General features: G+C 41.4%; 1 protein-coding gene across 1 annotated transcript; it reads left to right on the top strand.

Moving 5' to 3' along the window:
* Nucleotides 1-2,509: 2,509 nt before the first annotated feature.
* Nucleotides 2,510-8,362, top strand: LOC149159730 (uncharacterized). The gene is made up of 2 exons (XM_089434404.1): nucleotides 2,510-3,987; nucleotides 4,744-8,362. The coding sequence occupies exons 1-2, from the start codon at nucleotides 2,510-2,512 to the stop codon at nucleotides 8,360-8,362; spliced, it is 5,097 nt and encodes a 1,698-aa protein (XP_089290530.1).
* The last annotated feature ends 4,555 nt before the right edge of the window (nucleotides 8,363-12,917 follow it).

A 12,917-nucleotide genomic window follows, 5' to 3' on the forward strand; every position in this document is an offset into this window, starting at 1 on the left:
AAGACATTAGATGCTGAAGGTTCTTATGGCTCATTAAACTGGTTACTTCCTTCTTCTGGGCCCTGGATTGATCTTTTGGATGTTGCTTCCTTTCTCTCTAATGATTCTATGTAATCATATATTTCTTGCTGAACATGATCAATACCTAGGATTTGTACCGGACCTATTGGAGGTGAGCTGAAGGGAGGTGGTGATACCCTTGCTGACAGTCTCGGTGATTCTCCTAGAGAGTTCTCAAGATCTTAAAATTTCATTTTTGACTCAAGATCGATATGTTTTACAACTTCTGAGGATGCTTCTTTCATCGTGTTCAATTTGGTGCTTCTCCTCATACTTGTGGTTGGAAATCCTTGAATTTTCTTTTCTTTAGCTTTTGCATTTTCTATTTGAAGAGGGATTATTGTTTGGGGTAAAACCTCAGTTTCCTTGTTGGATTTCTTTCTTCTAAGACTTTCTCTGTTCATTTTCTGCAAGATTTCTACAATTGGTAGATCATCCTCTGATAATTATTGTTGATGTTGTGGTTCTTGTTCTATTATTGTCTCCATTTTTCTCTTTCTTCCCCTTAGGGTTTTTCTACCACTTGATTGTTCAGGGGTTTTCTCTTCAAAATGATTTCTCACTAGAAAATTGATCCAGGTGGATGTTGGTGGCCACCCACCTATCCCATTTGGACCCCCACACATGTTATACTTTTATGTTTTTGCTATTTGAAATAAGTTTTTGCAAATTAGCTATGGAACGTAGCCCATTCTACAGCTAACTGTGTGTTCCATAGCTACTTCCATGGTTGAATAGGTTACAGGTGTCAAGCGAGGAAACTAGCCACATGGGCATATCTAGAATGGTCACGACATGGATCCTATCCTAGTCACCCAGCCTAGATCGAAAAAAAATCCAGCTCAAGACCATAGTCAAAGGTGGAGTCAAACGAAGAAACCCGAGAGCAATAGGACTCTGTGTCCACTCTTCGTGGCTAATTAATAAATCCAACAGTTTTTTGTAGCAATAACTTGAACCAACCACCGGTGATAACAGTTCATGCAACCATCTTGCTAACTTAAAGTCACTTGTAGCTAATCAACCGTTTACGCAGATCTATTGTAATACGTGGAGACCACCTGTAGCTTAATTCTCTCAAAAGACAGTTAGGAATGTTTCTTTAAATATCAGTTGTAAAGCACTGAGAAGGAGTTCAAATTTTTATATGTATTAAGCTCAGACTTATATCTCTGTAATTTTGGAACTTATTTTCCTGTTAATAATATGAAGCCATGTTTGACCAAGTGATCATTTGCAAGAGTATCTTCAGCTAGTTAGCAGCTCAACTCAATCAGTTGCAGAGGGCCCCTGCACTGAAGGAGGTTTTTCTTTTGTTATTTTGTTTATTGTTCAGTTTAGTTTCATTATTTACTTTTAGCAATATTTGTAGTTTAGATTGATTTCCTGTAGTTTGTTTTATTTTAATTCTGTTCAGTAGCATAATGTTAGAATTCGATGGTGCAGTCTTGTTTCTCCTATCTATTTCATAAATGAAACTTGTTTTGTTTTAACAAGGTAAGGTGGAAAAGTAACAAGAATGCATTGTGGATTAGTTTACTTACTATTTGTTTCCTCTGTTATTTATTTCCTAGTTCAGATTGCCAATGCACTGTGTGGATAAATGTTTTTGGTCACCATTTCAAGCTGATATCCATCCTAACTAAATGGTTAAACATTCACTTCACACAAGGATTCAAATAAATTAGTTACTTTATGCATATTTCATTTAGTTTTCTAAACTATAAAGTACAGTAAGTTGCTTGTTTGCCATCTCAAGAAAATTATCTTTCAAAATTGGAGGCTTGGACAACTAAAAGTGCTTTAGTCAGTTTTCATTCTCTGTAATTATTTCAATTTTCCTTAGAACTTCACCCTTTAATTTTGACTTAGGATTAAATGAAAGGATAGGATAAATGCTATGTTTTCCTTCCTTTAACTTAGATTTTGATCAGTTCACCTTTAGGAAATTTAGACTCAGTTTCTCATAATTTCAACTGTACATCATTCGAAATCAAGGAAATCCCCAAAACAAAACAATATAAAAATACAAAATAACAAAGTAAGAAGGGTTAACTAAGACATACAATGCACTACACTTCATCAGATTACGAGCCTCTGTTTATAATTTATGCAAAGAAATTTAGGAAACTAAATTAACTAAACAGTAGCTCAACCCAATTACAATGCTGAGGTGCAAAACTTCCAAACATCTCCTCTTGAGATCAATGGTATTCACCATAGCTCGGGAAGAGTATTACAAAAAAGAGATTCTCCTAATATCATTGAAGGACTGAAAATTTCTCTTATAATTGAAGATATTGCCCCCGAGAATGGGAACACCGGTCGCTGCATCCAACCCTAGGGTTTAGGCGAAAACCTGCAAGCGGCAGGACTGTCGAACCTGGTACTTGCGGCAGAGTCTGGTGAAGCAGAGAACAGGAAGGCGCGTCCATAAGGAACAGGACAAATGATTCCCCCTCAGGGGGAGGGCCAGGGGCCTCCCCCGTCTCCGGACAATCGATCACGGCATACGGCCGACAGGGAGAATGAAAATGGGACCAGCGGCAGCACTATGGATAATAGACAGCAGAAAGGAAAGGATATCGACGCAGAGGAAAGAAATAAAGCAAGTTCTTCAACTTGCAAACCTGTAGCAACCCATAGACCACGGGTGGACTTCCCAAGTGAACGCATCAATGCCAGGATACAGTACATGAGAGATCATGCGCTGATCGGCAAGTTCATAGGGATTTGGCCGACAGAAAGGGCACTGAGAAGTTGGATCAGTACCAAATGGCATCCAAAGGGGGATATAACTCTGCACTTGGGAGCCAAGGGCTTCTTCACCGCAGTGTTTAACTGCCTGGAAGACCGCACCAGGATATTGGAGGGAGGTCCGTATTTTTTCAACTCCGCAGGTCTATTTCTCAAAGGCTGGGTCGAAAGATTCAACCCAGATAAGGAAGATCTGAGCTGTGCGCCAGTGTGGATAAGGCTTTATTCACTGCCAGTGGAATATTGGGAGGAAAAGTCGCTACAAGAAATCAGGAATGCTATTGGTGAATTTGTAAAAGTAGCAGAGGAAACAAAACTATGCAGGTATACATCATATGCTCGGATCTGTGTCTACATGGATCTCAAGCAACCGCTACCCGACACGGTAAGTTTCTTTCATGAAGACTCTGAATGGGTTCAAGTTATAGACTATGAACAGGTGCCATTTAGATGCAGGAAATGCCATGATATAGGGCATCTCTATAGAGATTGTCCTCAAAATAAGATACCCTCTTATCAAGATAATCCTGACAATCAAACCCCAGATGGATTCACCAAGGTAGTTAACAGAAGGAGAGGAAACAAGAAAGCTACAGGCAATCCCAAGGTAAATCCTGCCAATAAGGCAATGCCTACAACAAGCAACAGATTTGAAGCTCTGAACAAGAACGATGAGCAAGATCCGGAAAAGGAACGGGCGCAGGACAAAGCCGACCATCAAAAGCAACCAAGCGAAACATCAGGGCAAGGAGGACAGAAAACCACAAGTCAAGCAAACCTAATCTCTCAGGCCAAAACCTTGCCAGGGCAAACTCAAGGAATGGATGTTGAATACTCGCAACCAAATGAAAAAGTCTCAAATGAGCCCGAGGATATTTTTCAATCGCCCCAAGTCATGGAAGAAGATCTGGAACCCTTAGACATAGGGGAGCTGGACATACTAGGCTTGGAACATGCTTGCAGGACAAGGAACTTTGAAAAAATTCCAGAAACGCAAGTGGACAACCTAGTAGAAGTTCTAAACAGGGCACAGAAGAAATACTCTCTAGGAGTCCAAATAGGTAGTCCATGGGACGGAAAATTTATCACCAAGGATAGTAAGAAGAGAGGCAGGAAAACAACTCTGGAAAGAACCATCAAGATAGGAGAGATACTAGTGGAGTCAGGGAGGTATGCCAAACTGACCAAGTACTTCAATGCAAACCCCCACCCTTCTCAATGAAGTTAATATCATGGAATATCAGAGGGCTCAACAGCCCGAGGAAAGGCAGAATATTAAAAAATATGCTGATGCAAGAAAAACCAAGTATTCTCTTTTTGCAGGAGACGAAGTGCAGCTCAACAATTTTGGAAAGAATAGCAGCGAAAGCTTGGCCAGGAGGGCTAGTCACAGCTGTTGATGCTCAAGGAGCTTCGGGAGGTCTAGCAATCCTTTGGGATGCCCGGATCATCCATCTCAACAATATACAAGCTAACAAAAGTTTCATCCAGGCCACATTCCATCTCTCAGGTACGAACACCCATGGACTGATAACCAATGTTTATTTCCCTCAGGAAACCGCTCAAAAAAACCACATCCTGAATACATTGTCAGATCTCAACAAAGATAGACCGTTCCCTCTGTGGATATCTGGAGGCGATTACAACATGATCGCCAGCATGGAAGAAAAACAAGGAGGCAGAAGTAACACAAACAGTGATGACAACCTTCTAAAGAACTTCATCAACAACAACTGGTTGATAGATATTCCTACAAACAATGGTATCTTCACTTGGACAAATAAGAGAGTAGGGTCGCAGCAAATTGCATCGCGTCTTGACAGATTCCTTATCTCAGATAATGCAACACACGTAGGGGGAATTCACAGCATCCATTCTCCCTATCTCTGGATCGGATCATTGGCCTATTGAGCTCCAATGGAACAGGCCAGGTAACAATCTCAGACGCCCTTTTCGTTTTGAAGAATTTTGGTTTTCTCATCCAGAATTTGAAGAGCTAGTCAGATCAACCTGGCTCAACTTCAATCCAGCCGAAGGTACAAGAATGTCCAGGTTCCAGCAAAAACTCAAGCATCTAAAAAGGGCCATCAAACAATGGAACCACAAAACGTTTGGTAACATCTTTGCCGCCCAGGCCATGCTCAACGCAGAAATGAAGAAAATCCAGCAAACCATTATCAATGAAGGGCGAACGGAGGAACTTACCAAACAGGAACAAGCCATAGAATCCAAAATTTTAGAAAGAGACAAGCAGGAAGAAACATTATGGAGGCAGAAATCAAGAATCCGATGGCTAAAAAGTGGGGAAAAAAATACAATTTTTTTTCATAAAACCACTGTGCAGCGCAGAATGATAAACCACATCACTCATATTAAAAATGAGCAGGGGGAGAAGATTGAAACCCATGATGGCATTGAAGGGGAATTTATTAATTACTTCAAAAAAGCCCACCAGGAGCCCAATATCAATCGAATGTCGGCTATCAACCAACTTCTACAGAACATACCCAGAGTCATAACAGAGGAGCATAACAGTCTGCTCATCAAGCCTATCAGTATGCAGGAAGTTGAAGAGGTCGTTCAACAAATGAAGGAGGGGAAAGCGCCAGGTCCGGATGGCTTTACATCCAATTTTTTTCACAAATTCTGGGATTTGATAAAAAATGAAGTCTGGCAGGTTGTGGAGGAATCCAGGGCTCTCAGATGGATGTATCCTGGTTTAAATGCTACATTCATAGCCTTAGTACCTAAGGGAGAAGATTCCAACACCCCTGACAAATACAGACCCATAGCTCTGTGCAATATGATATACAAAATCATCTCTAAAGTCATAGCAACAAGGCTTAAGCCGATCCTCCCTCTCATCATCTCGCCTGAGCAGTCAGGCTATGTAGAAGGGCGTCAAATAACGGACGGAATCATTCTCACGCATGAGATAATCCATTCCCTAAAGCTAACCAAGAAGCCAGGTATGTTGCTTAAACTAGATCTATCTAAAGCTTTTGATAGTCTCAGTTGGGTCTACATACAAAAAATTCTAATCGCTTTTGGCTTTGCTCACTCTTGGGTAAGATGGATTTACAATCTAATTTCCTCAGCTTTCTTCTCTGTGTTAATCAATGGTACTCCATCGGCCACCTACCGTCCTTCCAGAGGAATCAGGCAGGGCGATCCCTTGTCTCCCTTTCTATTTGTAATAATGGCTGAGGGTTTGGGTAGAAGCATCACGGCTGCTAGGCATGATAGGCATCTAAAAGGGCTCTCTTTTAATAATTCCCCTGTCTACTCCCACCAGCAATTTGTAGATGATAATATGCTTTTTGGCCATCCGTCGGTACAGGAAGCTCGCCTTCTAAAATCCATTCTATCCACTTTCTCTGATGCTTCTGGTGCCCTTATCAATCGAGTCAAATCCCAAATTTTTTTCTTTAATACTCCTGTTTCTACCCAGAGAGCCATAGGGCGTATTCTGGGGTTCACCTGTGCCTCTCTCCCATCCAAGTATCTCGGTGCCCCTCTTATGGCCTCAGCTCTTAAACATTCCTCCTGGAAGCAGTTGTTAGAAAAATTGGAAGCTCGTCTATTCCTATGGACTAATCGAGCTCTGAATATGGCAAGCAGAATAGTTCTCATCAAAGCAGTTCTTCACTCCATGCCCCTGTATCTTTTCTCCATTCTAGCTGCCCCCAAGTGGGTCCTCAAAGAAATCAAGAATCTCCAGCGTAACTTTCTGTGGGGGGGCTCTGGACAAAATCGTAAATGGGCTTTAATTAAATGGGATAAAGTTTGTCTTCCCAAGAAAGCAGGAGGTATAGGCCTTAGAGACCCTGAGCATAGCAACAAAGCGATGGGGGCCAAAATCTGGTGGAGGTGGCTTGCCCATCCTAATACTCCATGGGCTTCCCTTTGGACAGCTAAGTATGCAAGTAACTATCCCATGGAAGAAAGACTGCGTATGACAGAGACAAGTTCGGGATCCGCAATCTGGAATTCAGCCATACAACACAGACATCTCATCCAAGATCACAGTTTCTGGGAGATCAAAAATGGGAACACTGCTCGTTTCTGGGAGGACTCATGGCAGCAATTGCCAAAAATCAAAGACATTCTCCAGGACCTTCCAGCGGATGAGAGGGAGATAAATCAATTGGCCAAAGTCAATCATTTTTGGACTACAGCTACAGCACAAGAACATCGGCAATGGAAAAATGCAAATCAGCTCCTCCCACATAGTTCAGCTCAGACTCAACATCTTCTCAAAATAGAATTACAAAAGAGGCAAATCATAGTCTCAGAAGAACCAGATATTTTAAGATGGGGTTACGAAGAGAAAGGAACTTTCACAACTAAGGAAGCATACAATTTAATCATTCAAGAGCAGATAAACAAAGACAACTTATGGGAAAAAGTTTGGCACAAGTCTAACTGGCCGAAAGTCTCCACATTCCTGTGGCTTCTCTGTCATAACAGAATCCTAACGTGGGATAATCTCAGAAAACGGAGCTTCTCTGGACCATCCATATGTCACATGTGCAGACAGGAGGAAGAAACAACCCTTCATCTCATGCAAAATTGCCAAATTGGAAGGAAATTATGGGAGAAGATTGCTTTCCGCTGTCAAATAGAGGGAAGAGTGCAAGGAGACCTCAAAGGGACCATATGTAAGGGGAGTCAAAACCCATTTCAAAGTAATCTCCTCAACACATTGTGGCATCTCATTCCAGGCTTATTGATGTGGAATATATGGAAAGAGCGTAATAGAAGAATATTTAAAGATCAAACGATGCCGCTAGAAAAAATTTGGAACAAATTCCATCAAAACATTATGGAGACTCTTTCAATCAAAGATTGGTATTTAGAAGACCTTCCCACACTTCCTCAGGAAAAAACAGTATGGGACAATTGGAAGCTGCAGATAAATCAAAAATCAACCACTAGCAAGAACCCCAACAAACAAAGTCAGGAAGCAAGCACTTGGAATCCGCCGCCTGTAGACATGCTCCAGCTCAACTTTGATGGGGCATCTAAAGGAAACCCAGGGAAAGCAGGCTATGGAGGAGTTTTCAGAGACCATAAAGGCAACCCTCTATGCATCTACATGGGCTCGATAGGCTGGGATACTAACAACTCAGCAGAATTGGAAGGTCTATGGCGAGGTCTTAAACTAGCACACGAAAAGAATTTCTTTCCCCTCATCATAGAAGGAGACTCGCAGATCATAATCAGAATGACCACAAAGCTTCAACACGGCTCTCCAATTCATAAGGTAAGCAACAGCTGGAGAATGGCCCAGAGGCTTGAACTAATAAATCACTGGCTTTCTCAGCACCAAGCAATCACTTTCAAACATACCAGAAGGGAAGGGAATAAGCTAGCTGATCTTCTAGCCAACCTCGGAGTGGAGGCTAATGGAAACCACTTTGAAGGTACAATAGAAAGCTTAGCTTCCAGGGACCAAATTGCCAAACTGCAGGAAATTTCCTCTCAGGACAAGTCTCTGATAAGGAAAATGCACCCGGATGCGGGTGTACACTCCAGCAATTAATAATGAAGCATGCCACGCTACCATCAAGCCTGACGGATGGCAGGCAGGCGTCCTCCGGGGTTTGCGTTGATGGTTTTCAGTTAAAGCTCAAGGCAGGCGACTTCACTTCTGTTCAGGCCCGAGGTAAATTCGCATTCAAGGCGAGCATGGCAACTCTGTCCTTGATGCGAACCAGGATTATGGATTTGCGTAATTCTCCCGCGGCAGTGAATGTATCAGTTCTTTATAATGCGCAGCCCGTTCAATTTCATGGCCAAAACTCTCCTGTCGATGCTTGTGTTCTGCTCAGGAATCCTCACGCCTCCAGTGTACTCTGGCTCGAGCGGCTTCTCAGGTCTCTTGCTCTTGGTGCTATGCCGCGTAGCAGGGGAGTTCCGAGACGAGGGGGTCGGTCTGGCATCAGAACTGGCCCTGCTCATTCGGACTTGCAGCAAGCGGTCCCAATTGCCTCTGTTCCTCCCTCATCCACGCTATCGGACCAGGAGAGATTTGTCCCGAATGGCTCATATCAATCCTTCCGCCTCATTTTCCAAAGCCGGCTTATTAGACCAGTGGTGACTGTAAATTTCACTGTGTACATCTCAGAGGAGGAGCGCCACACTCCCAGCTCGACTTCCCCTGCTTCCACAAGTGCTCAGGAAAGCAGCATTCTCCTGGGAGACATGAATGGTCTGGTATATAGGGCTGACTGTCTGTATGAGGAAGCCCCGGTCCAGGAAGAGCCTCCGCCATCCAACCCTGCCAGGGAAGAGGATAAGACCAGCGAACATTCTCAGCATGGATTTGGCTGCCTTCACTTGGTCACGGATTCTCGTGGAGAGCCGATTCTGGATGATGAAGGGTATGTCACTTGGCTTGCCTCACCAAGTCCGGAGAAAGAGGAGCAGCAAGCGTCGCCCAGCCATGCGGTCTAAATTCCATCGGGTGCATATGTCAAGCTTTTTTGAACTTGTGTCGTGGATTTTGCAGCAATTTACTCCTGTTTGTTTCAGTCTAATGCTCCTGGTTGTTAGTTCAGTCAATACAGTTATCATACTCTGTTCTAGAGTCAGCTATGCTAAATGCTTCTGTCTAGTTAAGATTACTGTTGTTTATGGTAAATGTAGTCCGAGTCCAGTTAGTCAGAATGTCAGGGCAAATCAAAACTATGAGGTTTATTTTGTAAAACCGCTTGACCGGTTCGACAGTATTGTCCAGGTTTTTTTGTTTGAGGACTGGCCTCGGCCTCCTCGGAAGGTCTGACCTCTATGTACATATTTTTCACTTTTTTAATATAGAACTAGTCTTTACGTAGAAAAAAAAAATATCATTGAAGGACTACATCCAGAAGAAGAAGATTCCAAAGAGAAGATCAAAGAACCATGGGATGCAATTGATGAAGAACAAACATCAAAATTAGAGATTAAGAAAGCTCCCTCATAGTTACCATCAAATCCTCCATGTATTCAAGATAACAATCAACAAAAAGAGGAAGATTTGAAGCTCATGGTAGAAGAAGACATGAAGAATGATCCAGATCAGCAAAAGGACAAGGGACATCACAACTATATTGAAATATGGTTCCAGACAGTCACTAAGTTGCAACAATACTCTCTTCTTCAATTGTGCTTGTATTCATCAAAGTCAAAGCATTTGATCACTCAAATTCAGGTACCTGGAAAAAAATACATTTCAAGCCTACAAATCAATTTTTCTGTCATCTTGATGTGCACATGGCTCCATTCGAAGTATTCTTATACTTGAAAGTGATTTTGCTTTTCAAGTAGGGTAGTGTAGAAGAAGAAAAAAAATGATGAAAAAAAAAGAAAAAATAAAAATCTCAGGTGAAAACCTTCCTGGAGGTGCTTGAGATTGGCTCATTGATTGAAAACCTCCATGAGGTGGCCAATGGGTTGGAAAAAAATAAAAAAGAGAAAAAAGAAAAGGTTCTAGGTGAAAACCTCCTTTGAGGCACCTAGGCAGATCTACTAGTTGAAAACCTCATTGAGGCAGCTAGTAGGCCTAGAAAAAAAAAAAAGAAAGAAGAAAAATAAAAGAAATCCTTGCTCCATGCATCTCTTTCATGAATGCATGTACTCTTGAACATTTGCAAGCAACAAGAACAAGTTGGTACCAAAAGGAAAATTGTTCATGCCTAGTCAAAAGAAGTCAAATTTTGACTTTCTCCTCCTTTCTCAAATGCTCCAACAGGGCCAAGGTCATGCCAATCCATCACCCTCATCTATTTTCACCATCCACTGATCATTCTCAAGCTTCTACCATTCAGTTTGCTTGTTGTCCTAAAAAACTATAGGATGATCTGTTTTACTATAGGATACAAAAATACATAGAGCAGAAATTTGTTTTTGCCATAACTTGAAAAAAATGCATCCATTCACCAAGTTGTTTATGGGGGAGACGCATATGGATGATGGTGACATGGTTAAGAAATTTCAGCAAATTCCAGTGCACCATTTTCGAGGAATCATCCTCCATCACCTACAACCATTTTTGCATTTTCTTGATATTCGTGCATCCATTTAAAAAGTTGTTTCATGGGGAGATGCATATAGATGCTCGTAACATGCCCAAGCAATATCAGCAAATTCAAGTGCACGGTTTCCATGAAATTGGCTTCCATCACCATCATCCATTTTTAGCTTTTCTCAAAATCCGTGCATCCATTGACCAAAGTATTTTTATGGGGATGTGCATAATGATGATGGAAACATGCTTACAGGGTTTTAGGTCAATCCATTCTACTGTTTGGGAGATCTAGACAAAACAAGCCGTTGTCCTGAAAACCTACAGGATCCTACAAGAAATCCTACATGATACATAACAACACCTACAGGATTGGCAATGAACAGTTTTAAAAGGAAAAAATAGATGTTGGCTTCATGAGGAAGTGATAAGGAGGTAGGCTCTATACTTTCCCACATTTTCCAAGTGAAAAGAATATAGAAAATCCTTCTAGTTTATTGAAAAATATTGCAGTCTAGGGGAATTGTATACACAAAATTTTTAAATTTGGTATCAGACATATACAAACCTCCATCCATCAAAGAAAAATGACAGGGGGAACCCATCAACACAATGAGGATTCATCAGCACCCTCCTATACTAGAGATATTCACAAGGCACAATTGGATGGGTTTCTTTGAAAAATTGAGGGGATATGATGATGAAGTAGCCAGAGATTTGCAGTCAGCTTCAGCATGGAGATCCAGAGGTCAAAGAAGCTCCTCTAGACCTTAGCAACAACATCAGGATAATCAGCATCACGATCCAACACCTGCACATCAAAATCAACTCAGCAACAACATGCAAGTCTCTCCAACAACCATTAGGTAGGTACAGATATGAAAATATTCTCAACCTCTTCTCTTGAGCATATTATAGTTAGAAATTTGTTGTGAATGCATGAGAGATGACGTTTTATAAGCTAAGGATGGGCCAGTAGTCTCAGTTGCCTTCAACTAGTTAATTGCAACTCACTCCTTCACTCATGCAATGTTGAAAAGTCAAATTATGAAGGGTGATGATTTCAAGGAATGAGGATAGTAGTTAAAAGAAGAAATTTTTGCAAAGGGCAACTCACCACAACACTCCAAGCCCTCCATCCACTTCATATTCACTATCTATTCACATAGAGCATCCTCTCCATTTCACAAACCTATACTACTCCCTTTGAGCCCTAGCATCATCATCCAATCCCTCTTCATCATTTCTCATCACTCCCATACAGTTAGAAGATCCTCAAAAAGAATGAATGACTACTACAAGAACGAAGAATGCTGCTAGAAGAAGGAAGAAAGAAAAAACATTATGCTGAAACCAAAAATGGCAGTGCCTAAGACAGACCTAATCAAAATAGAGAACTCCAAGGCCATTAGGCAATCATCTAGGCCACAAGAGAGAAGAAGAAGGCAACAAAAGGAAATGAGGCATCCACCATCAAAATAGAACTAAAACTACAGTGATGAAAAGAGGCTTTTCAAGATCTCTCTAATCTCTTTCTAGATTTTGTCAAAGGCCTAAAAGATGTTATAGAAATGCGAGAAATACATGGGAGTCAAGTTGAGGGCCTCTCCTAGGCTCAGACTATCATTTATGCTCAAAAATACTTTCCTGTAGTTTTAACAGGGTTTCCTGTAGTTTTGACAAGAATTACTACAAGATGTGCTAGTTCTCATCTAAAGGCAATTTGAAGGTGTTAGAGGTGTCCAAATGGCAGAACAAGGTAGCATAAGGTTGATAAGGGTGTGGAAGACCTTGCCAAACTGAAAAATATTCAAGAACTCATCTTGAATAGCGGGAAGAAGGAAAGATAATGGTCTCAAGAAATAGTGATTTTTCTTGGCACAAATATGTTTTTGGCCTTGTCCTTGTAGAACTTGCAGCAAATATTCATATTGCACAAGAGAGAGGCCACCAGGGCCATGGATGAGGCACAACGAGGTCACTAAGTTGCTTAGAGGATGAGCAACACTTTCAGCAGGGGGTATGATGGGCCTCTAAATTAGACATAAATTAAGGCCCATGCCTCTAAATTAAAACATAAATTAAGGCATAT

The sequence above is a fragment of the Pinus tabuliformis genome, chromosome 5_2, assembly GCF_031772625.1.
Source record: "Pinus tabuliformis cultivar Carrire ecotype Pingquan chromosome 5_2, CPIR1, whole genome shotgun sequence".
Taxonomy (NCBI): Eukaryota; Viridiplantae; Streptophyta; class Pinopsida; order Pinales; family Pinaceae; genus Pinus; species Pinus tabuliformis.